Source organism: Acanthaster planci, linkage group LG11 (assembly GCF_054643075.1).
Source record: "Acanthaster planci isolate LZ-2023a linkage group LG11, COTS_SCS, whole genome shotgun sequence".
Taxonomy (NCBI): Eukaryota; Metazoa; Echinodermata; class Asteroidea; order Valvatida; family Acanthasteridae; genus Acanthaster; species Acanthaster planci.
In genome coordinates this window covers 12458718-12482801 of record NC_141787.1, presented here as the reverse complement: position 1 = coordinate 12482801, position 24084 = coordinate 12458718, and the positions used below count along the sequence as shown (strand labels likewise).

Genomic DNA, 24084 nt, shown 5'->3' with positions numbered 1-24084 from the left:
ATGTTTACAATCTATGCAAAGACGCATTTTAACGGGCGTTGGTACATGAAATGGAAAACACGTGGAAAATAACCATGCTTATTTAGAAGCAAAACCCAGAATTATTAAATAGAACAACAATTTCCATTCCTAACTACCCAAGATATTCTAGTCATCCCTATTGGTCAAGAAGTCGTCCCCGCGACTGGGCTTATTAAAAGCACGTGATAAGGTACTTACTCGCATGAGGCACATTCTATATCATAGATAGAGGGGGTGTTGCAAACAAAAGTGAAATTATTGTTGAAAAAAAATTGTCGGGAATTTAATTTTTTTAAAACTTGTTTTCACTTTCTGACTCGAAAGGTATTCACAAATGAGAAATAAATATTTGCATGGACGCTGATATGCCCGTCGCCTTTATTGGCTTGGGGGATCATCAGCGCACATTGTCAACAGACTGACCAAGCAGATACTTGTTCATTATTATACCTTATTTAAGACCTTCTTTGAATTCAAATAGGTAAAGTAGGCCTACATAATGCAGCTGACCACTTGCACCACTCTCGTTAAAAGTAATATGCAAAACTTACATCTTAAACAGGGACTTGAATTCCAATAAACCGTCGTAAGGTATCTCACGCAAGGAATTTTCTCCCAGTTCGCTGTTAAGAGAAGCAGGGAATTTAATATAAAGCAGAAATCATTTGAGAATCTGCAGCTTCCAACATTTTTATGTGACTCTCATTCCACTGAGTTTTATTCAGTGCCAAGTCTGAGAACGCAACTGTTATTTGTCAAAAAAAACCTCTTTGAATTATGGTGCCTTAAATCAGCCTTAAATTTCTGATTCAACTGACCTGATTTTAGACTTGTCTTTCTAAGCACTAGATCAGTATAAATCCCCTTCTCATGTTGTCAATAAAATGCTCAGTTACTGTCTTTTATCAAAATGTACCTGTTCTTACTACATTGGTAAGGGAGATATTTTCGTTACGTTATTGGTTGTACTTTTCAAATTATTATTTGTTGCTTTGATTGCTGCTTGAGATATTTTTGACATTTGCCTTTTCACTGACTGCCAGTCACAGTTTGCCGATGGTACGCACCGCAAGAGAGACTGAGTTATATTAACTGTAATACTTACAGTGACACAGTGTCGTTGGGGATGCCTGTGGGTAGTTCTCTGAGGCCTCTGCCAGTACAATTGACTGTGTGCAGATTCTCGATACACTCGCACACATCACAGGCGTCCCCCGTTGAGTTCATCCCGACCACCGAGGTTGCGAAGGCGAGAAGTAGTACCAGACAGGCCATGATCGACGCACCCAGAATATATCCTTGGTAATGCTACCAACTGAAAAGCGAGGCAGCTTTTACACGGCGTACAGGTGGTATAATTCGATCACAACTTTCCTCTGGGGCTTCCTGTGCGCGTTTTTCGTTGAAGGGTATGCCCCTTGTGTCTACCGTTTTTTCCCCCGACAGCACCTTTTTTTCTACAAGTGCCTGGATATCTGTTGTATCATTGTGATGTATACATGTTGAATTCACCGAGAGCAGAAGTACATTATTGTGCGCTGCATGTCTGACAATGGATGAGGCTGCTTTTGTAATCTGTGCTTACCTGGTGTATTATTGCGGTGGCAATGAACTTTCCCACAAGTGTTTCTGTACGGGACCGGAAGGGTATTCCCCTTACGTCAAAACTCTAGTTTTAAATTTAAAGTGAGCTGCCAATAAACAGTAATGGTATTATTGCTGCAACGCAGTTGTAATGTATTACACACCAAGTTCATCTATTTTTGCTTCATGAGCACCTGTGTGTTGCCTGTATTTCATGCTCAAAGCGTACGTTATGGATGATCAGAACTTTTTTGCTGGTATGCTAGATCTCTCTGCATGGCTATTCTGTTCCTTAAGTTTTGTTGTTAGCAGGTTCTGGAAACCTAGAGTAAAACAACTTATAGATAATTGGAGAAAACTGTTGAGAAGACTTTATGGGACTACAGGCGTGGTCTGGACGATGAAGCTTTATCTGCACATTGTGCATTAGGGCCCATGATCTGCTTGCAACTCATCTGTTCAGCGATTAATGAGAGTTCATCTTGACCACGGAAGTGCTGAAGTGAAGAATATTGTGGCCAATTTTCGTTGGTTGTAGTGTTCAAGTAAACTTTATTTCGTGGTCATGGTTGCTTGCTATACACAACATGTCAGTTCGGTTGGTGGATAAACTTGGAGAAAATTAAATACTACAGGTAGTTCCTTCCCTCTAATTAGTCTAAATCAAGAGAAAAAGAAAAGCACTAGAGCAGGAAATTAATTATCTTAACCCGCTGATAAGTATACACGTACGTGGTTAACGTTACGGGGCAAAAAGAAACAATACTACGTCTATTTCCGACACATCGCAGATTGTCACCCCATTTTGCAAAGTGTCGAATGGAAAAATACCACCATTTTGCAAAATAATGAATGGAAAACAAATGCTCATATTTAGCGTCGTTGATGATGCTTAAATAAGTGAATGATTTCAAAGTTCCTTGAGTATTGTAAAATGTCATCATTACAAACCAAAAGACGCGGAACTTACGTACCATCAAATCCACCTACCGACATCCCAGCAAACACATAGCGTCACCATAACGTTACTGGAAAGTTACGGTTTGGTCATGTTAGACAATGACCTTATCAGGACCTTATTGTAACGTCAAATTCCGACCTTGACTTGACTTCGTGGGAAAATGTTTTTTGACGACGTTATGCTAAAGTCTTTTGAATATCTGTCTTCTAACGTCGGGCAACTAACTTTATTTCAATGTCTCGACAACGTCATTTTTATACCTTATTTTGCGAAGTTCGGAAGATTTTTTTCCGATGACGTTGTCTTGACGTCTTTTAAATGTTTGCTTTTAACGTCGGGCAACTGACGTTATTTCAACGTCACCACAACGTCATTTTTATACCGTATTTTGCGAAGTCAGGGAGATGTTTTTTGATGACGTTATCCAAACGTTGCTGAAATGTTGTGTTGCTAACGTGTTTTTCTGACGTTATTTGAACGATTGACAGCATCAGAATGTAATGTTATATTGTCACGTTCAGGAAACTTTAGTTTTACTCAAATTATCTGCAGCCATATTGAATTAAACATTTATTTCCCATAAATTAGAAAGAAAATCTATACCCAAACCCATGGCTATAATTAAGGATATAAAAAACAAAACAATGTTTATATAAAATTGTACATGTTTTTCGATTATTATTTTTAAAACTTATACAATTTACGTAACCGACATATATTGCAGCAATTTTATATATGGAGTTTCATATACTTCGGCGATACGTACAAAAATTGGTAAATTGGTTCCCGTCCGAAATATATAGGATAGAATCAACAGAGGGAACCAGTCAAAAATTGTGCGTCTGCGCAATGCGGTAAATTTGAATTCACAAAGATACCAACCGCTGCAGCTTTTCGGCCCACTACGTCACTTGGTTTCTCTCTATTTGTGGCGATGCATACGGCATATTCGGAGAGAAGCCGAGAGACCGAAGTGGGCCGAACAGCTTCAGCGGTTAGTACTTAATAGTGTCTTTCGATTCACGCTGCATTGCACGTCACGTCGTCGCCATTTATTCACCACACGCGTTTCCACTCTTCTAGCTGTTCTGTATCTGCGACTCTGATCCAAACCATCCTGTTCCAGTTATTTTGCAAATCATGATTTAAGGTGAGTATACCAATGTAGAACAATTTGTAGCATTGATTTAATGTGACATTGTGTTTGTTCCAATTTCATTTCGGCAATTTATATTATTCTAATACATGTAATGCTACTAACTGAAAAGCGGGGCAGTTTTTATACGGCGTGCAGGTGGTATAATTCGATCACAACTTTCCTCCGGGCCTTCCTGCGCGTTTTTCGTTGAAGTGTATGCCCCTTGTGTCTACCGTTTTTCCCCCGACAGCACCTTTTTTCTACAAGTGACTGGATATCTGTTATGTCATTGGGATGTATACATGTTGAGTTTTTTCTACAAGTGCCTGGATATCTGTTGTATCATTGTGATGTTTACATGTTGAATTCACCGAGAGCAGTAGTACATTATTGTGCGCTGCATGTCTGACAATGGATGAGGCTGCTTTTGTAATCTGTGCTTACCTGGTGTATTATTGCGGTGGCAATGAACTTTCCCACAAGTGTTTCTGTACGGGACCGGAAGGGTATTCCCCTTACGTCAAAACTCTAGTTTTAAATTTAAAGTGAGCTGTCAATAAACAGTAATGGTATTATTGTTGCAACGCAGTTGTAATGTATTACACACCAATTTCATCTATTTTTGCTTCATGAGCACCTGTGTGTTGCCTGTATTTCATCCTCCGCAAAGCGTACGTTATGGATGACCAGAACTTTTTTGCTGGTATGCTAGATTTCTCTGCATGGCTATTCTGTTCCTTAAGTTTTGTTGTTAGCAGGTTCTGGAAACCTAGAGTAAAACAACTTATAGATAATTGGAGAAAACTGTTGAGAAGACTTTATGGGACTACAGGCGTGGTCTGGACGATGAAGCTTTATCTGCACATTGTGCATTAGGGCCCATGATCTGCTTGCAACTCATCTGTTCAGCGATTAATGAGAGTTCATCTTGACCACGGAAGTGCTGAAGTGAAGAATATTGTGGCCAATTTTCGTTGGTTGTAGTGTTCAAGTAAACTTTATTTCGTGGTCATGGTTGCTTGCTATACACAACATGTCAGTTTGGTTGGTGGATAAACTTGGAGAAAATTACATACTACAGGCAGTTCCTTCCCTCTAATTAGTCTAAATCAAGAGAAAAAGAAAAGCACTAGAGCAGGAAATTAATTATCTTAACCCGCTGATAAGTATACACGTACGTGGTTAACGTTATGAGACAAAAAGAAACGGAACTATGTCTATTTCCGACACTCCGTCGATCGTAACCCCATTTTGCAAAGTGTTGAATGGAAAATAAATGCTCATACTTAGTGTTATTGAGGAGGCTTAAATAAATAAATGATTTCAAGGTTCCTTTGGTATTGTAAAATGTCATCATTACCAACAAAAAGGCACGAAACTCACCATCAAATCCACCTACCAACATATGTTGGGAAAATGTGGCCCGTGCGCTGCTAGCAATCTGGCCAGAGAGGGAGCGCTTCACCAAAGCAGTTGGCAATATAGCCGCCCCAAAACTGTGAGAAACAGTTTATTTCCCATAGGCAAACGGTTGTTAAGGAACACTGACTTTTTGTAAAACAGTAACGCTTTAAACAGCGAAGTGATTGGCAAGGGTAATAGGTTACGTTTAATAAAGTATAGACTGAACAAGATTTCAAAATGGCCGCCCCATGTTAATGGGGTAGGTGAAGATGAAAGTAACAACTTGTTCTAGTTTGAATTTGAAGGGACAGTGTCAGCCACTTCAGCTCTGTCTTTCGTCTCATCAGGCAGCCGGATCACCTTAGCAACCGGGCGGGTGTAAACTCGATCACCTGCTTGCACTCTCACAGCACGTACTTGTCAATCATCTTCAGGTAGTACTTCGATGACCAGGAAGCACGTACGGACCTGCTGCGGTTCTATCATCAAAACCACAAACTACCAGATCCTCTTCTTCCTTTCGCCATTTCTGGCGACCTTGCATTGAAGGAAGATATGAGTCGACAAACTCCTTCCAGAATTGCTGCATCAATACCCAACATTGTCACCAATGACGACGACCACGGATGCACTGTATATTGATCAGGGTAAACCACCTGTGGCCCAGCATAGTCTCGCCGCCCTAAGAGCAATGTGAAAGGTGTGATGGATCAGGGTTGGACACATCTGAGGACACATATCCCAAGCGTTTAGAGTTGAGGAGAGCCTCTACCTCAACCAAACTGGTGTATAGGACAATGACAGACACCGTTCGATTACCAAGGATGGCATAAAAGGCATTCTTTACAGAACGCACCTCTCTTTCCCATGCTCCACCGAAATGTGGGGCAGATGGCGGATTAACTTGAATCGGACCTTATACTTGGCGAGCTGTTACTGCAAACCAGGCGTCATTTCACTGACGGCCTTGGTCATCTCTGTCAATCCTCCCTTGCAATTGGTTCTACTGTCACATAGGACCTCCTGTGGGGTACCTCTTCGAGACCAAAAACGGTTAAATACCATCAGAAAGGCATCGGCGTCAAGGGATCGAGTAGATCAGGGTGTACCGCTTGGGTGGTCATACACTTCCCAATGATTCCCCATCTTTACTCATTTCTCTGGCCAAGGGAGACCGTGAACGGTTCAAAGCTATCTACTCCAGTAGAATAGAAAGCAGGTTTGCCAATGTGGAGCCGGGATGGGGGTAGATCTGCCGTCTTGGGAATGGAAGGTTTCCCACGTCGCCTGATGCAGCCCTCACACCGACTCTGTAGGCTCCCGATGGACTGTCTTCCCTGTATAATCCAAAAGCGACGTCGGAGATCGGCAAGAACCATGTCCTCACCACCATGTCCCAAGCAGCAATAAGGCTCTTGATCGTGTCAGCTCTGACGCCAGAAGTAGATGCCCACCAACCTGGATCAGTTGACTTTCACAGTCATATTCAGGGCAGAAACAGCTGAGTCGGCTTTTGGTGGATACAAGCTTGCCAGCGGACAAAGTTGGTAGGTTTTCCGGGAAACAGTCCGTCTGTATCCATTGGAACAAGAGCCTCTCAAGTTTGGATCGGTCATCAGCACTCAGGAACGGAGGTTTTCCTCCCCTGGGGATTGGTACAGAGCTTGTCCCAATTATCAAAGCCTGAAACATCAATCTTTGGGCGTTTTTCTTGGGGCGTCACCATCAACCCTGTGAAGAGGTCTGGTTTCACTTCCAAATGGGCCCCCCTCTTTGGTAAGTTTCAGTGGTACTTTTGGCCATTCTGTCTCAGATTGAAGCAGAAAGAATGGATAGTACCATCGACTACTGTCATGTATTTGTTGCAAAGGGAGACCTCGAGTAAGGTCACCTGCGGGATTGCTTTACGACTCTACCTACCGCCAGGTGACATGATTCGTCAGCCGTTGAACTTCGGCAACCCGAGCACCATCAAATCTGTTATAGCGACAGCCCTCTGACTGTATCCAAATGACAACAGTAGTACTCTTGCTCCAGCAGGTAATGGGGACTTTCAGGGACAATTCATCGTCTAGGAGTTCAACCAACTCATCTCCACTTACTGCAGCCATCAGTTCCAATTTCATTACAAACCGAGCTGAGACTTCGCCGACTTCATTCATAGCTCGCAGGTAGCCTACCGCCCCATATACAGGCCTTTTCTGAAGCATCAGTGAATACATGCAGCTGATAGTTGCCGGTGGCTGGGTTGAAGTGCAGAGGCGTGTAGCATCGAGGCAAGCTGATATCTTTCAGTTGGGCTAGCTCTTCTCTCCATCTCAAATGCTTGGCCCGTATCCGTTCCTTGTCTTCTTTAGGAATCTCATTATCCCAGCCCCACGGTCGCTTCCACAATTCTTGAACCAATATCTTGCCTCTCACCATGAATGGCATCAGACAGCCAAGTGGATCCTTTCCAGCACAACGAATGATGTCAATTAGCACTGCCCTGCGGGTAAGAATGGGCCAGTCCGAAAGCTGGAGCTGGTAGGTCAGGACATCCCTATCAGAATTCCTCTGGAGTATCACTGCTGAAATTGAGCCATCGTTCAGTGTTGTCTGACCAAGCTTCAGGTGGTAGATCAGGACCACTGTGGGCTTGTTACAAGTCCACTTCACAGTGGCAATAAATGATGAAACACTTCACAGAAACCCTAAAATCGATTCCAGTATCGATAAAAAGAATATCGACTCCCTAAGACATCAGTCACAATAATTGAGGATCGGTTCTGGATGCAGTCTATCTATGAGTCACTCAACAGTCTTCATGCATAAGCGGTTTTCTCATGCTCTTCTGAGAGTGTGTGCCACTACAGGAAATGCCTGTCTTTACACCAGCTGATAATGCTGACCAAAGTGATATATACAGTGCAGTTCACATGCTGGTGACTTTAACCAAAGTATAAACCAGAAAATAGAATAGGATTGATCCTTAGTATTCACGAAATGCATATCGAATACAAGATTCTAATCAAAATAATTGGCACAATACACTTTCCTATTCGACAATGCCAATATCAACATCGAGATCTGAGAAATGCGAGTACGGTGCGCCACAGAAATTTCTACTCAATATACTGTGTAAGACCCTTAGACCATGGTCATCATATGTTTAACCTACACATGTATGTACATGGCCCAGGCACAACTTCATGCCATATGAAGAATTCACAACTACATGTACATACACTTGTAGAGCAAATCAAAATCAAGGGCTGCATACTTCTTAAGTATTAGAATTGTGGAAATCATTCCCAAAATTATTACTCAACAATGGCTGGATATTCTGAACATCCAGAAGCACATTACCATAGAGCAAGTTCAAAAGGAAGTATAACTCAATACTTGTAGAGTCAAGTGACAAAAGACACATTCTGTCAAATACGGAATGGTCATGGAAAAATGACAGAGTTCAGCTGCTCTTGACCGAATCCTGGTTCAGCTTTGGCAATACAGTGTATTACAGTGTGTATATATACAAGCAGCTCATGTTAGCATCTAAACACTTTGGGTAAAGAGGACCAAAATTTTTAAGATCACTTCCTTGGGGTGACAAGGACTTGCCTGCCATCACCATAGAAAAACGAGAGGTTGGGTTCAAAGCTTGAGTAGTATGAGCCATATCCCAGCTGTTTGAGCAGACTGTGGAGGACCGTCAGGTGGACCTCGTTACACTCACGACATGGCTTGCATAGGTCACATTCTTGACCCTCTCGCTGTTGGGCACACCTCCAAGCATCTACGGTTTGCCTTTATCCACTCGATTCGCTGGCCCACAGAGAGCTTATACATCACAACGGGAAAGCCAATGTTCGCCCTCACGGTCGGGGCAATGCTTGTGAAATGGTTTCTTCTCCTTGATAGGTCTGGATTCTGTTTAATCCCTAGTACGAAATGCTTTGCTGGGTTTGTTGTTGACACTGGCTGCTTGGTTCCCAGCTTTGGTGTGGTAGGCAGCAGCACACCTTTGTCGTCTTTCATGTAATTGACTGGGTGAGGTTTCGGACTTCAGGCCCTCAACTGGATCTTCTTGCGGGCGATGGTAGCAGTTTCCTGCAACCACCCATTGATGTCGGCAAGAGAGAAGTTACGCACGCCTTAAGTGCTCATGACCTTCAAAAGGGCGGTCTGGTGAATGTGAGGAAGCCTGCCATAGAGGACGCAGGCAGTGGAGTTGGCTTTCAACTCAGCCTCCCCTTCATGAGCACTCTTCAGTTGGACAACCAAAGCCGAAACGGTGGACGCAAATTCCACAATTCGGCTTGAAATCAAGGGCAGCCAATTTAGGCCAGGGAGTGATCTGTTCGATCTTACTTTGGATGAGAATACCGATGTCTCCATACTGGTTGGGCAGGTTTGACATTGCAAGCGTAAAAGGATTAGCATGGTGCTCAAAACCAAGGGCATCTTTTTTGGGTTGACCTCGTAGTTTGGACTTCACAATGAAATGCTTTTGTAATTCACTTAGACGAACAAGCAGTTTGATACAGCCCTCAACCATGGCCTCAGAGCAACGGAGCTCTGAGGGGTCGCCACCACTGAAGACTGGAATTTCCATGCTAATCCCATCCGCGGATGCTGCCAACATTGAGCTCAACATTTGATCCTGTTTTATACCTGGATCAGCATTCGGTGCTATTGGTTGACCGAAACGCCCTTGGGGTGATGGTTCACACGGTGTAGGCGTGGTCGGTCTCACCTGTGCTGAGGGATGGTTAACTATACACGTATCATCACAAAAGGGAGAGCAAACGGTGGGATTAGGAATGAAACAGGAATGGGCGCTACATACAGTAGTCTCAGAAGGAAATGGTGAAATACTGTAGCAGGTTTGCGGGTACGGCTGGTAGTTTGGCTTCTGGTGTGCTTACTTGGCCGGCTGTTGAGGAGGGTACCCTGGCTTCCACCCTGGCTCCTGGTGTGGGCACTGGAATGGGCACCGGCATAGGTACTGGCAGCTTGCGTAGGTTCTTCACTCCGGCCACATCGACAAAGCAAGTGCACGGAAGGCTCAGATGGCTGAGGTGAGCTGCTGACCTTGACACTGCAGCCTCCACAGGTGTGCGTGGTGCAGTTCGTTCGGATCTCAGAGCTCGTCTGGTGGTCTCGTGTTCCGCCATCATTCGCACAATCCAAGAAAAACCACGACGAGAAAGTTTACATGGCAGGTAAATCACGTTAGAGTCACATTGAATAATATTGAGGCCAACATTCGTTGGTTGCAGTGTTGCACTGTTTTCAATGGGGCTTGAATTAGTGGACTGTACCCCTATACACTACACGTGTAGGCTAAATAAACTGCCATAGCCAATTGCAACAGTAATTGAATACCCGAACTTTAAAAATCAGGACAAATACGAGTTTCTAAGGCGTTTGAGACGCACGTCAAATTAAAGCCCAGTTTATGAATTTTCATTTTCTGTTCAAATTGCCATTCATTAACCTGTGACTTCTGAAGATATTTCTTTGCACGGAAGGTTAGCCCTAAAATACGGTCTTGAAGCCCCTCGCCATTTCGAAATATCGAAACGTGTCGTACCGTTGCATATCGTGCCGTCGTGTCGCACTTCCGTGCAGTGTCCGATCAAGCCTCGGGTCATGCTGTCTTGTTTGCAGATTGTGCTATTGCGTTGTGCCGTCGCAACGCAATTTGGCGTCATGCCGACGAGCCGTCGCATCGTGCCATTGCTGGCAGCGTCGAGTCTTTGTTCTGCTATCGCCTCAGACTTTGGAAAAATAGACGCGCCCTTTTAATATAGACGTATCTTACAGACGTCGCCCTTTTATTTTCCACAGAAGTACTCATGAGAAATAGCTACAGACTGACAATAGAGGGCGCCAGCCAGGTCAGTAAATAAACTGCCATAGCCAACAATGATAAATACCCGTACTCAAGTTCAACAAATCAGGACAAATACTCACGACTTGCTCAGGTGTTTGAGATGCACGTCAAATTAAAGCCCTCGGATTTTTCATTTTCTTTTCAAATTTCCATTCATTTTGCTCGAAAAGACGTCCTTTTTTACTCCTTCGTATTGCTATCTCTTCGTTTCAAATGTTCAAAGTTGCAACCGCACTATTTCGAATCTGCATTGGCCAGATTAACTAAACACAGGATTTTTTTCACAATTGGGAAATGGTTTCACAACATTTGGTGGCTTGAATTCTTCAATAAATCGTATTTGCGGCGTCCCAATCTCAGTCGTATTCCTGAACGTACAGCTTAAATTTGAAACCCGTTAGGGTAAAGTCCACTGCAAAGTAATTCAAGCCCCATTGAAAACAGTGTAAAATCAGCACCGGCAGGGCCCATAGCATGCACGCCAACATCCCTGAGATTTCTGAAACACAAATGAAATTCTTGTTTGGTCACTTATCTTTCAATTTCTTTTCAATTTTTTGTGGGTTAACCAATTACATTTTTAATTATTCCCACAAAACAAAATCATCCACAAAAAGTGATTTTCCCGAAGTGTGATTGCAGCCATTTTTCAAGTGGCAACCCTCAACTTTCTCGGGCATTTAAGTAGCCGGGACCAATTCAACCGTAGTTTTTAGCCCTTCTGCTCTCATATGAAAGCTCAAAGATCCGGGGAGTTGATCCTGGCAACGATTTACACAATCTCACCATTTTGGGGGCCGAACAATGTCCTTTTTCAAAAGATACTTTTGATGTACTTTTAATGCTAATGAGCTCGTCAGAAATTCTCACTTGAATTAGTGGTTTGCACCCTTAATGGGACTATCCTACACATCCGACAAACTGGTAACCTACTTGTTTGTACTATATCAATCGAGGAACGCACACCAGTGAATAGTTAGACGCTTTTGGATTTAGTCGGGTGCGGGTACCAGGTCTTGGCCGAAGGCGCCGCAATGTGGCGCTATACCACCTTTGGTCTCGGCGCGACTATACGCTACGGTGCCCCGCCGTTGTTTTGAATAGGAGCTGCCTGGCCGTACTATGTGTTTGTAAGTGTCTGTGGGTAGACATGTTTGAGTAGGCTGTGCCTGTACTGTCGTTGGTCTTTCCTCTTCAACTTTCGTTCATTCATCTTGATTCCTGTTTCCATTTCCCTTTCAAAATGATCAGGAGAGGTCCAACGAGGATTGCCCTGAAAATCGATGATATTTCGGAGTTTGAGACTTTCAAGAAGGAACTTGAACAGCAGAGGAGGGAAAAACAGCAGCTGGACGGAACAGCTGCGGAGATGGAAGGGATCGAAGGTCAAGACGGAGGGACACCCTCTGTGGTGGGAGATAGTGTCAAGGACATGGACCCCAAAGCACGCCAAGAGAGAATACAGCAGAGGATTGGCTACGACCCGCGTCCTGCCCCATCGACGTCAAGTCGCATTGGATTTGGAGAACTCCGAAGTGGTGAATGAAAGATGCAGAGTTTGTAGACCATGGACATGACGATGGAACTCTTTGAAAAAGACTGAGCATTTTCTGTTGTGGATGATGGAATTGAATTCAACTGTGTCTGGTATGTCTTCAGACGCCTGCATAACAATTTTCTGCAGGGTAGGCCTAATGCTGAAAAGGATACTCCAATAAATGAAACCGTCAAACCACCCTTATGTGATTTCCAACACCGGCAAGGTAGCATCATAATGCAGCTGTGGCGGAGTCAGCACTGCTGTCATGGCACTCGTGTTGGTAACACAACTGTCGAGGTTAAGCCAAAGCCAACTCGAACACCCCAAGGAACACCCCATGCCTAACAAATTCACGGACATGAAAGGCTCCACGACCAGCACTGACCAGGGCTGAGTGGCGAACGAATGCGACCACTTTCTTTGGGCTAGCCGTTTCAGTGGCACAGTGAATGCCCGAGGATGTTGCGTTGCTGACTTGTGACAAGTGGACAGGATGTCATTTTGATAAGCACCTTATGTCGGCCTGGAATCTACATGTACATTGCACACTTCCCTCCGATGTCTGCATGCAAAACTGTGCATTCAGCCTTGGGATCTTACTTCAGCAACCAGGGAGAACATCTCAGAATGGCTTCCTAAGTGCATCTGCCAGGCAGAGCCGAGTTTGGCTTCATCAGCACTGTAATTAAATTGTCAACCAGTCAAACACTTATTAAAAGTGCTGAAATGCAGCATCAAGCACTGAGTTTTTTAACCCTCCCAGTCAGGCCACCAGACTCGTGAAATTAGTGAGTCTTTCTAAAAAGGTTGACATATATTGTCAGTCCAGGTTGTTCCAAAGTTAGATCACTGATCTTCATTTTCTGGTGCAAAAGGTCAACCAAAAAAAATCAAATTTGGCAATTAAATTGGGACCCCCGGAAATACCTATGACGGTTGTCTTTTTTACAAGAAAATTGTGAAGAGAAGTTGGTTTGATGTAATTTTTGGGGTATTTTCTATTTTCAACTTCTCTTGGGTCTCAGGCTGAGTCAACAAATGTTAGTTTCGGCTCCAAGAAAAATTCTAAAAGTAAACCTAAAACATGTTAATTTCCCTGAACTCCAATTTGGGCCATCAGCAACTTGCATGATATTTTTCTTCAATTTTACTCTGCTGTGTTCTGGTCTGGTTATCAATTTTGTGGTCACACCCCAGATTCGTCGTGCAACACCATTTATATTCCAGTGATGTACATTTGAATCTTAGAAGTTTTAAACTTGGCATCATGGATACAAAAGATTTCGATAATGCAGTTCTAAAAGTTTTTGAATGACTCTGTACAAGTACGTTCATTGCAACACAGATTTTTAGTTTTTAAGTTGCAAGGGGGTACAACTCTTCTTTTTTGTGTGACTAACAAAAATATCCCTTAATTCGATCAGACAGGTCTATGAAAATGAACAAAACTAGTAATACTGTAAGTTCTCTTATTTTAGTACAATTTATTTCAATTAGTAATTTATGATAGGGCAAAATACCTTTATTACATTGTTGGATTTTACATACATGTGAATATGTACATGCATGTATACACTTGTCTTATATCGGTCAACATTCCATGGGTCAAAAGCCAGCTAGTTCGCCTGTTGACAAAAATCCGGTGAGCATGGTTTCCAAGACAAATACATGTAGTGTTGAAAGTAATATCAATCTAGACCTTGTTTCTGGGAGCTATGCCGTAGAAAAACTATTGAATGGCAAACTCAAAGGCTGAGCAACAATAAAAAGTGAACCAGGTTGAGTAACATACACAGTGAAGCACTTACCACTGAACCTTGAAAATAACAACAACCATAGAACACCCTAATTACAAAAAGGGAAATTCTAGGTCCCAGGTATTTGGGGTTTGTTTTTAATTTGAATACAGCAAAGGGTTTCTAGCATAAAATAAGGTAATATGTGAAGTCCAGTGGACCTTGTCATAAAGGGATTTGACTGCACGTCTTTCTTTTCCTGACGAATTTATCTTCCTTTTCGTGGTTCTGCCAAAAAAAAAAGGCGCCAAATGTTGTGTCACTAGCAGAAGTATTATGGATTGGAAAAGTAATGATAACACCATGTTTAGCCATTCTTGAGCTTGAAATCCCCTACTTGCCCTTGAGAAAACTCTCTGTCCTTGTCACCTTAATGTCAAACTTTTCATGAAGAGGCAAAAGTCTCACCAGAGAGTAAAACCTAGGTTTCAAGAAAATCGCATTTGAAGATGGTCTTCAAATGCTTATTTTCTCAGTATTTAACATTCCTTTGACTTATAAATGCTATTTTATGAGAGAGGGGATCGTAAATGACACAGAACTATAAAATAATATTTATAGAAGCCAATTAAAATTGTTTTGTAAACAAACTCATTTGTGTTTGTGAAAATACTACAGTAAACCTTGTGTGACTTTTTGTCTCCTCATGAAAACAGCACTCATAGTACACGCTGTTGCTATAGAATGTGCCATGTGCAGAATTTGTCTCTTCGTGAAAACTGAAAAATTTGTTTTGCCCTTGGGTTTGCTGACAGATCTATGGAAGACAAATTTATCTATGAAAGACAAATTTCTTCATGAAAATGAAAAATGCAATTGACATGTAGTTGAATTTTGCCCCACAGATTTCATCGTGAATTAGATCTAGCTGATTAAACTGTAGACCTGATCCAGAAACTCCTGGTCCAAGACACCAGGACTTTCTGGATCAGGTCTACTGTTTAAAATTGCCCAAACTTACGCCTTCATCTCTCTCCTTGACGGCTTGCGTGAAGCCTTACTCGGCCGATCGCTGTTGGAAAGCCACGCCCTCGAGAGTGTGCATGGACATACCATCAAACAACGTTGCCAATTGCTGCGTGGCCGACAAGCCCATCTGCTCCACAACCTGCAGATTCCTCCCCCCCACCCAACAAACCACTCCCATGGTCAACCTCTCTCACTGCTCCAATATGTTGTGCTTGGGACGCTTGAGTCTACATGTATTTCAACGTGGAGTAATGGTATTTGATTTGGAAAACTGGGGTGGAAACCAGAGAATCCAACTTCTTCCGGTATTTTGGCAACTGGATTTGGAATGATCCAGATTCTACATAACTACAAGTAAAATGCATGTAGATCCAATATACACCACAGAAATGGAAATTGACCATTCCTCGACCATTTACACTGCTTGTAAGTAAACTCTCTGGTATCAAATTAATACAGTACATTTTTGGGTACACAAGCAATGTCAATTGAAATGTTAGTCACTGCGTAACTCCATTGCCTAAATTGCATTGCAAAATTCTGGATGACCACAAAACAATCTCATATAAACTAAAGTGTTGAAAGTTCTTGAGAAGTAAAGACCAAAATGTTGTTATGATGTACAAAAACAAGGGAGGGGATGTAGCGGAGACATTGTTCTCACCTGATTGATGACTTGTTTCTGGAAGAACAGCCGGTTGCTGGGCACAGTGACCATGCACTGCGCCGGCCTATCCACTGTGTTATCCAGCTTGTTTGTGGGTACAGCCTAGAGAGTTGAATGTGTGAACACGGTATTTCTGGCTCAGTAATTGGGACTTTCTTCTGTTGTCAAGGAATGGCGCTCACACAAGAACAAGAGGGATTTATTTAAAAAGCAGTATTTTGTGCATACAGCAGCCACCTTTCCTTTTGTTTAAACAGAACTGCCACCCTCATAAAAGTTTTCCTTGTAGACTTGCACTTTTAAAACTTCTCCTGTTAAAGATCTTTGCCTATTAACCCTAACCCACTTGGCCCTTTTTGCTAGGGATCCTCCTCAATCCTTCAGAATCTTCCAATTTGGGGGGTGACAAAATTGGATTCTCCCTCAATCCCCCGAAATTTCTTGAAAATGTTACTTCAAAGTGTGGGTACTGCCTCAATCCTTCAAAATTCTCCGGCAATTCCTGTCATTGTTGAGGCAGTGCGAATGGCATTCTTGGGCATTGCGGTTGATTCAAGAGAAATATTGGGCTGAATTTATGCATGACTGAGCAAAAACAACACAAGGTCTAACCCATTACCTTCTCAGATGGCATCCTTCGCAATAAGCCATTCACCCTCAATCCTCCAAAATTGCCAAGATTTGATGGTACACCTGTCAAACCTCAAGTTGTGATCTCAATTCCCATGGTCTCTTTTGGTTGCATTTATTGCTGAATTTATTGATGTGCAGATACTTCAGATCTCACCGGGGGGGGGGGAATTGTTTTAAAAGAATGTCTGCAGCAAACAAGACAAGATAAAACAGTTCTTTTTTTTAACTTGTTTATTTATTGATACATGGTCATTTAGAATTTGTACTTGGGAAAAGTTTGTATCAAAGTGGAAGCATTTATATAAATATATTTACAGTGACAAGTTCATGTGATCAACAAAGACAAGCATGAGTGACCAGGTGAACTCAACAGAATCTGACGCATCAAACACACACACCTGCATTTTTTTCAAATAAATACTGATCTGCTCTAAACATAATCACGATAATGCACATCCTGTATTTATGAAACACAACTATCATCCAGCCCAAACTTAAGTATACGAAAATGCAAGCTAGTTTTGACTGTCCTGAATTTCTCCAACACAAAGATCCCTAATGTGATGCCACAGGAACTTGTGAGCATTAGAACAGGCATTGGGGTATACAAGATGTCATCTTCATTTCCGCAGGGCAGGGGGTGGAATAAATGTACTCTCTTACCCCTCAGTATTTTAGTTAGTACCGTAACATGAGAGATGCAGTATTTCTAAACCAATTAATAGCTCAATGAACGCACAAAAGAGAGAACGCTGGCATAAACAAAGTCATATCATGTAATCAAATACAAGCCTTCCTTCTCTTACTCTGGATGTTTATACAGTCGAACCTCATTAATAAGAGGCCCTTCGGACTTGGCAAATTACCTTGTTATAACAGGAACCTTGTATTATCAGGAATGAAAACAATGATAAACAAAGGATTGGGACCTACGATTTTCCTTGTTATAAGCAGACTCTTGTATTAACAGTGCTCTTATTAACAAGGTTCGACTGTATAGAGAAGTACAATACAATGACCTCAGGCCTAAGTGTGCCACCAATAGTGCAGTAATAAATATCAAATAGGACAGACCACCACACACAGAAAGGAATGTACACACTTTTAAATAATTTATTGGTCTTCAGTGGCTATTTACAGCAACTAGCTGTGACTTTACAAATCATAAGCTTTGAGCTTAGGAAACGGAAACTCCTCGACACCTTGAAACCGTCCAGGACTGAAATGAACATACTCTGAACAAGTTTCATGCAACCAACCTCTTGAAAATAAGGTATGTTCAGGTTAGAAATATTCCTCAGTACGGGTGACCTCCATAAATATCTTTAATCCAAAACATTACCCTAAAAGAACAAAAAAGACTACATCTGTAAACTTTTCGGATAAAATCTAAAAAGGCAGATTAATACACGGAATGAATTAATAGGCTTTATTTTTACTGAATTTAGGAAGTATCACTGTTGATAAAACCAAGATCAGTTTTTGAGTGGCCAGAATCTCTTTCAAGATACAGTTTCTTGAATTCCAAAACTGCCACTGAACGATGATTTTATCCAATCATCCCTCCTTATACACTTCAAAGCTAAAGATTGAAATTGACGATCAGACATGGAAAAATATGTGAAGGGTTGTGCATTCCATTGACAGGAAAAGCGAGGGGAAAAAAAGTGGTGAAGACGACTGGTGAATTGATGTCTTCAGACAGAGTTTGACGGATGGACGCACTCGCACTTCTTCTCCACCATCTGCTCCCACCTCCTGTAGGGGCAGTAGAAGAAGAACTTGACGCAGTTGCGCAGGTAGCCCTCGTCGAACGGGTTGACTGACTCCTCCAGGTTCCGCAGGTAGGTGATGCGTTCGTGCGACATGAACTCCCAGGTGGTCTGGTTGGTGATCATCATGTAGCTGTGGCAACACAGGAGGCCCGTCAGGGCCATCGCGGCCAGGGCGATGATGATGATGCAGACGAGGAAGAAGGCGTTGGCCTTCAGCCACTCGGTCAGGGTGTGTTTCCACTGGAAGGCACCCCTGGGATGGGAGGAGGAAAGGGAGATAACCCATTCAAAAAGTTTTAAACGTGATAAGTTGGAGAGGCCTTCTTCAAAGTGGAAGCGGGGTAGTTGTGAGACTATCAGACTATCAGTCATTCATAGAGCGATCAATCAAGCCCCGCCCCATTAAAGGACCTGCCAAAAGGGCGAGGGGCCATTCCCCAGTCAAAAAGGTGGGGGGGCCCCACCTCCAGTTCTGCTACCGTGCTCTAATACAAGACCTTATGATGAAAGCGTAACTCAGTGTTCACACATGCAAAATAAGAAAGTTGGAAAAACGAGACTGGACGACATACCATGTTATTTGTAATGACCACAGCACCAGCGTCGTTTCAGTCAGTAGAAAGAGCCAGAAGAAGCGGTGGTTACTCTCCCCGACACAGTTCTCTAGCCAGGGACAATGGTGGTCAAACTTCCGTACGCAACGACTGCAGTCTTCGCAGTGCTTGGATCGCATTGGTTGCTGGAGAGGAGGTCGGAACGTCAGCATGAAAGTTACAGTCAGTGCACAGCACACATAATTACAGCCTACAAACAGCCTACTGTAGAGACGACTGCTTCCGTTTCTTTTTTGTGAAAAAATAAAACGCTAAAGTATACACCACAATTACCAAGAATGCCCACTTAGGGCACAGACTCGGTTGCTGCTGATGAGAGTAGGATGTCTATGAATTTATTCCGTTAGATGTAATGGGCGCTGCTTTTCATCCATCTTCCAATTACAGTGACTCTGGTGCAAGGTACTTGTATAATCATGGATTGGGTTATTGGTACCTACTTGACCTAACACATTCTCTTCCTGTGTTTAACACTAAAATAATCTATTACCGTTACACAGTAATGACACCTACCTCAAAGGACTTTCATAAGAATATGCACCAGAGAAAACAGTAGCAACCAAAAATTCACAAATATATTAAGCACAGAAAGCATTTTGCTGAGCAGAAACAGGTAACCAGCCAAAAATTCCTGAAAATGAAACTACTTCTCATTGGTTCCCTGCTTATTTCCGCTCAGCAAATATATTTTCTAAGCAACGATTTCTACAAAGTACTTCCCTAACATTAGGACCTGAACTAGCGGAAAGTGCATCAAATCTTGGGAAAAAATCTGGATCATGGCATTTTAAACTTTGATTCCATACAAACTTGTACATGTATAAAACGTTTATCAAAGACTTTTTTTGTGGACTTACTTTTATCTCACAAAAGTCGCATTTTCTGAGTCTAACTCCAGCACGTCTCCTTGGCGATGACAACATCCTCACCGCCTCCTCATCTTTGGAGCTGCTCCTACCATCTTCATCCTCCTCGTCATCCTTCTCCTCATTGGAATCGGAACTGCTGTCATTTTCCCAGGCACGGTTCTAGCACATGATAAAATCGATTCAAATATTTAGTGGAACTTTGTTCAAAGCTTAAAGAACACTGAAAGTGTCAAACCTTGGCTGAAATTGGTGTGAACAACGGTACTAATTTACTTTGGGGAAAATAAGTTGCAACAGAACTAATTTAACAGATATCAATTAAAGGTTACAGCGTTCAACTTTCAAGTAACCAAATTTTCTCCAATAAAATGTCTGACAACACCCATCCTGGCTGTGATGACTTATTTGCGAATTCCTGAACATAAAAGAAGCAAATGTAGGAATGTTTGTCTCAGCTGCAGCTCTTTGACAATACATGTATGGTTGGCTGGGGATTCTGTGCCATGTCTTACCTTGGTTCGGTCAACAGGAACAAAGCCTGGGTCCATGAGGCTTGCTTGGAAGTACAACCCACCGGATATGGTCAGGAGGGTAGCAAAGGCTAGGACATATGGGATGTCTCTTTGAAGAATTGCTTCCCTCAAGGCTGAAAATGGTAACAGAAAGTGATGATTTTTTTCCAAGAAATGGACAAGCGAGGGATACTGCCATTGGCATCAGCAGAGGTTGAGCAGCAATGATGCTTTGCATACAAAGTCAGTCAAGGTTCGAGTCTGAGGAGTGCAGGGCACGCTACCCGCAACAAATTATGCTCATCCCACGATTCTCGGCTCGTTTGAGCCAGGAACTTTCCTGAATCTAACATCCCTCACCGAACAAGAATCCACTAGTGCATATTATTTGCACATTTACAAATTTATCTGCATTATTTACACCCAAGGGATATCAATGCCAATGTAAGGCAAATGTAGCACGATTCTACCTTCCTCAATCATTCAAAATCTTCAAAAATTTCTGAGTGAATTTGGAGGAATTTGATTCTCAACCTAACTTATACTATGTGCACATCATCTGCAGCATGCTTTTGTCACTGCCAACAGAAAATGTGAACAATGGTGCTGAAATGCTTTTTTTTCCATTACTACCAACTGAGTGAACTGACGACAGCAGTGACAAGAATACATGTAAGTCCATGGTCACGTTGTGTAGAGGGAATAGAACAATAACATGTATTGATACAGGGCAAACCATTCTTTTTTTTCTGAAAGCTGACTCCGAGAATTCCAGCCTCGCTTGGCCACGAAGGTCACCTACCAAACCGCAAATTCTCGGTTTGTGGCCCTGCATGCTCTGCACGCTTTGATTTACACAGTGAAAAGGCTCATTGTTCGGTGGCATGCGGCTCTATTCACGCTTCCACATTCCCGTTGCCTCTCTTCAAAGTGGGGACTATTGTGAAGCTGGTGATTATGATGCGAATTCGGCCTTTTCATTTCTTGGCAACACACAAAGGCCAATCACCATATATACAAGAGCCAAGGTATGCCTTCTTTCACTGTGTTCGCTCGAGTGTGGGCCAAGAATAATAGCTGAAAAGCGGGCTAAGGGATCTCAATTTTTACGGCGGCTCTTACCGTTTCCCGGTGAGAAGGGGTTAAAATGAAACATTTTCTTCCTTCCTAATGTTGGGCAAATTTAGTGCTTACCTGTTGTGCTCATGGGCTCAGCAAACGTGACCAGAAAGACAAGCTAATAATCTGAAGTAAAGATGGGATTAAGATTTGGGGAGAAAGGCTAGGCAGGCTTAGATGAGAAGGACAAAGAGATTGGGAATAAAGCCGGCTGGTCCAACTGACCTGTGTCTTTGAAGATGAAAACACACAGGATTGCCAGAGTGAGGGAAACGTGGAATGTCCGAATGAACATGCCACTTGTCACCTTCCAAAACAGCTTTTTGGACATGATGGTCAGGTGCCGCCGTCCTCTCACAAACACATTCATCCACGGTGTGACTGTTGCAGTAGCTGATTTAGAGAAATGTCATCCTGAAAAAGGACAAAACTTGATCATCTTATCTACCATGTCTACTGAAATGTCATGACACAAAAATCTGAAAGACAATCTTAGATGACCATGTTCACTGCTTGGAAACCTAATGCTGGTGACATTTCCAAATTTCAGTTGCGAGCTTCCTGATCTCAGAAAAATCCACGGAGGGGTTTATGATTTCAATGTGTTTTGTCATCTTTATGATATTCTATTGGCTGGGGCTTTATATCACAATTGCTTTTACGATTGTGCACTGATTTTTTTTGGGTGGTAACCCGTTTCCAAAGAAGGCAGTGTTAATTGAATCAATGAATGGTCTGGGCATTCTCGAGGTCAAGATGACATCACTGAGTATTAGTTCTTCTCTCTGATTGGTCAGCTGGTGGCGGTTCCATTTCTTACTTGGGACTCGAGGGGCAAAAATAGTGCCGTCAGGTGCGGGGAAAATCTGAATTATTGACTTAAGTCTTAAGCTTCATATCAAATGTGCCTGAAATTTTGCTGTTTAGGCGCTATGAATATCTCCCACACTCTGCCTAAAAGGTTTCAGTTATTTTTATCACATTGCAGCGAAAATGAGGAAAACATACAGATCCCTGTAAAAAGTGAGGGAGGGGTTGCCCCCTTGCCCAGACACGAGTGCAATAAATGGAACAACCTCTGACAGCGAGGATACTTAACCATAATTATTCCTACCCAACGGCAGTCATGGCAGTGGAACAAAGGAGGGAGGGGAGAGTTGTGAGACCCATCAGGGTCTGGAATAGCCCCACTAGTGTGGCACATCTAAACTAAAGACATCTAAACTGCTGCCAAAGTTTTGGAAGAGCCCATTGGTACATGTAGTATCTTATCGTTCAGTCCGTGTATTACGTATGTCTTGACATGGAACAGCCGTCGAGACGATGAGGGGTCAAGTGACGTGATGTTCAATGACCTTATTTTAAAGCCCGTTAGATTGAATGGATAAAGGCAAAAAGACTGGAATATACCAGAATAACGTGAGTGAAATCATTCAATAAATGGTTTTTAGAAAGCGGAAAGGTCAAGGCTCATGTCCGTGTGCAAAAGAAATTGCGCCCACGATGATAAGTGGGTGCGCCGAAAATGTTCAGTACGACGACACGAAATTACATGTACGTATACGGATGTGTGGCTAAGGATGGATCGGGAGTGACAGTCCGTGCCACACTAACGGGGCTAGGTCTGGAAACAGTTCCATATATAGAGTACAACTCTAATTTTCCCTTTAAATATTACAACAGCTACCAGAAAGTGATAACATGTCTCAAAAAGTGAAATTTAGGAATAAAAATCAAAGCATTTAGAAAAAACTTAGGCCTATTTTTTTCCGACAAGTCTCATACACGTTACTGTACATAGGCCCTACATGCTGTAGGTTTGTGCATACATGTCATGCATGTAAGGGCATGGAGTGTTGTCCCATATGGGACATCACTCTATTAAGCCCCGCCCCAACATACCACCTGCCAAAAGTGGGGCGCCCCCCTCCCCGCAGCCGGCCTCGACCTCCGCTAGCTCAACGCGCATGCATGGTGGAGTACGAGTGTAGTCAACACGGTACGGTCAAATACTACTACTACTAGAATCTGTCAACAAACTTTTGTAAACTTACCAGTCATATCAAGCATATCAAGGTTTGAAAGGCAAAAGTAATCTGACCACTGGCAACATCTCACTCTACCATTTCAGCTGTGTACTACCAACAGAAATGCTGATCCTTGTGGTTAGTTGTAAAATCATGTACAAGATAAAAATGCCTTCGTTTTTGAGCCAAGCAGCGCTAGGTTGTTGATGACATGGAGTTTTCTGGCACCATACTAACCCCGGTATCCTTTATAAGGGGGAGAGCGCTTTAGAGGCAGAATCCAGACCTGCATAACTTTGGCCAGTTTTCTAAATTTCAGCGTCGGTATACAGTACCATTCCGACTGAAAAATTCTATTTTATGAAGTCAGCAAGTCGGCACATAGCTCCCTAAGCGAAGTATTTTAAACCCTGAACCACTATTTCTAGATGGTCTGTTGACGTTTAGTCCCTTGTGATTGCCAAATATTAAGAGGCCTGAAGCAGCCGAACTTTCTTGGGGAAGAAGCCACGGTTTCAAACCCTCAAAATTTCAAATCGTCAGGTCCCCTAAACGAAATCCACTGAGCTCCATT

General features: G+C 42.6%; 3 protein-coding genes across 5 annotated transcripts in view; 1 reads left to right on the top strand and 2 right to left on the bottom strand.

The window, feature by feature from the left end:
* Positions 1-5209, bottom strand: part of LOC110990875 (uncharacterized) — a 29167-nt gene extending 23958 nt beyond the window's left edge. Inside the window, exons 1-3 of one of the 2 annotated variants that reach the window (XM_087142956.1) lie at positions 5088-5209; positions 1127-1336; positions 573-644 (exon numbers count right to left, since the gene is read on the bottom strand). In XM_087142956.1, the coding sequence (XP_086999082.1) occupies positions 573-644; positions 1127-1296 (242 nt within the window). In that variant the 5' untranslated portion in view covers positions 1297-1336; positions 5088-5209. Of the gene's footprint in view, positions 1-572; positions 645-1126; positions 1515-5087 lie in introns of those variants that run through there. The other variant, XM_087142957.1, reaches the window with a different exon arrangement.
* A 6813-nt stretch (positions 5210-12022) lies between these two features.
* On the top strand, positions 12023-14929 carry LOC110990684 (anaphase-promoting complex subunit CDC26-like). The gene is made up of 2 exons (XM_087142961.1): positions 12023-12119; positions 12241-14929. Exons 1-2 carry the CDS (start codon positions 12112-12114, stop codon positions 12533-12535), a joined length of 303 nt encoding a protein of 100 aa, XP_086999087.1. The 5' UTR covers positions 12023-12111; the 3' UTR covers positions 12536-14929.
* Positions 14930-16807: 1878 nt separating this feature from the next.
* zdhhc12 (zinc finger DHHC-type palmitoyltransferase 12) lies at positions 16808-24029 on the bottom strand. Of its 2 annotated transcripts, none has more exons than XM_087142960.1 (6): positions 23748-24029; positions 21709-21897; positions 20365-20498; positions 19841-20011; positions 18942-19108; positions 16808-18622 (listed from the first exon to the last, which is right to left on the bottom strand). In XM_087142960.1, exons 2-6 carry the CDS (start codon positions 21851-21853, stop codon positions 18292-18294), a joined length of 948 nt encoding a protein of 315 aa, XP_086999086.1. In that variant the 5' UTR covers positions 21854-21897; positions 23748-24029; the 3' UTR covers positions 16808-18291. The 2 variants fall into 2 exon arrangements, with proteins under 2 accessions (XP_086999086.1, XP_022111469.2); XM_022255777.2 differs by lacking the exon at positions 23748-24029 and adding an exon at positions 23538-23741.
* Between the last annotated feature and the right edge of the window lie 55 nt (positions 24030-24084).

Coding starts and splice junctions, on each gene's coding strand:
- zdhhc12 (XM_087142960.1), bottom strand. CDS start 21,853: ATGAATGTGTTTGTGAGAGGACGGCGGCACCTGACCATCATGTCCAAA. Junction 20,499..21,708: donor TTTCATCTTCAAAGACACAG/GTCAGTTGGACC, acceptor TACCATTTTCAG/CCTTGAGGGAAGCAATTCTT. Junction 18,623..18,941: donor TGGTCATTACAAATAACATG/GTATGTCGTCCA, acceptor CTCCCATCCCAG/GGGTGCCTTCCAGTGGAAAC.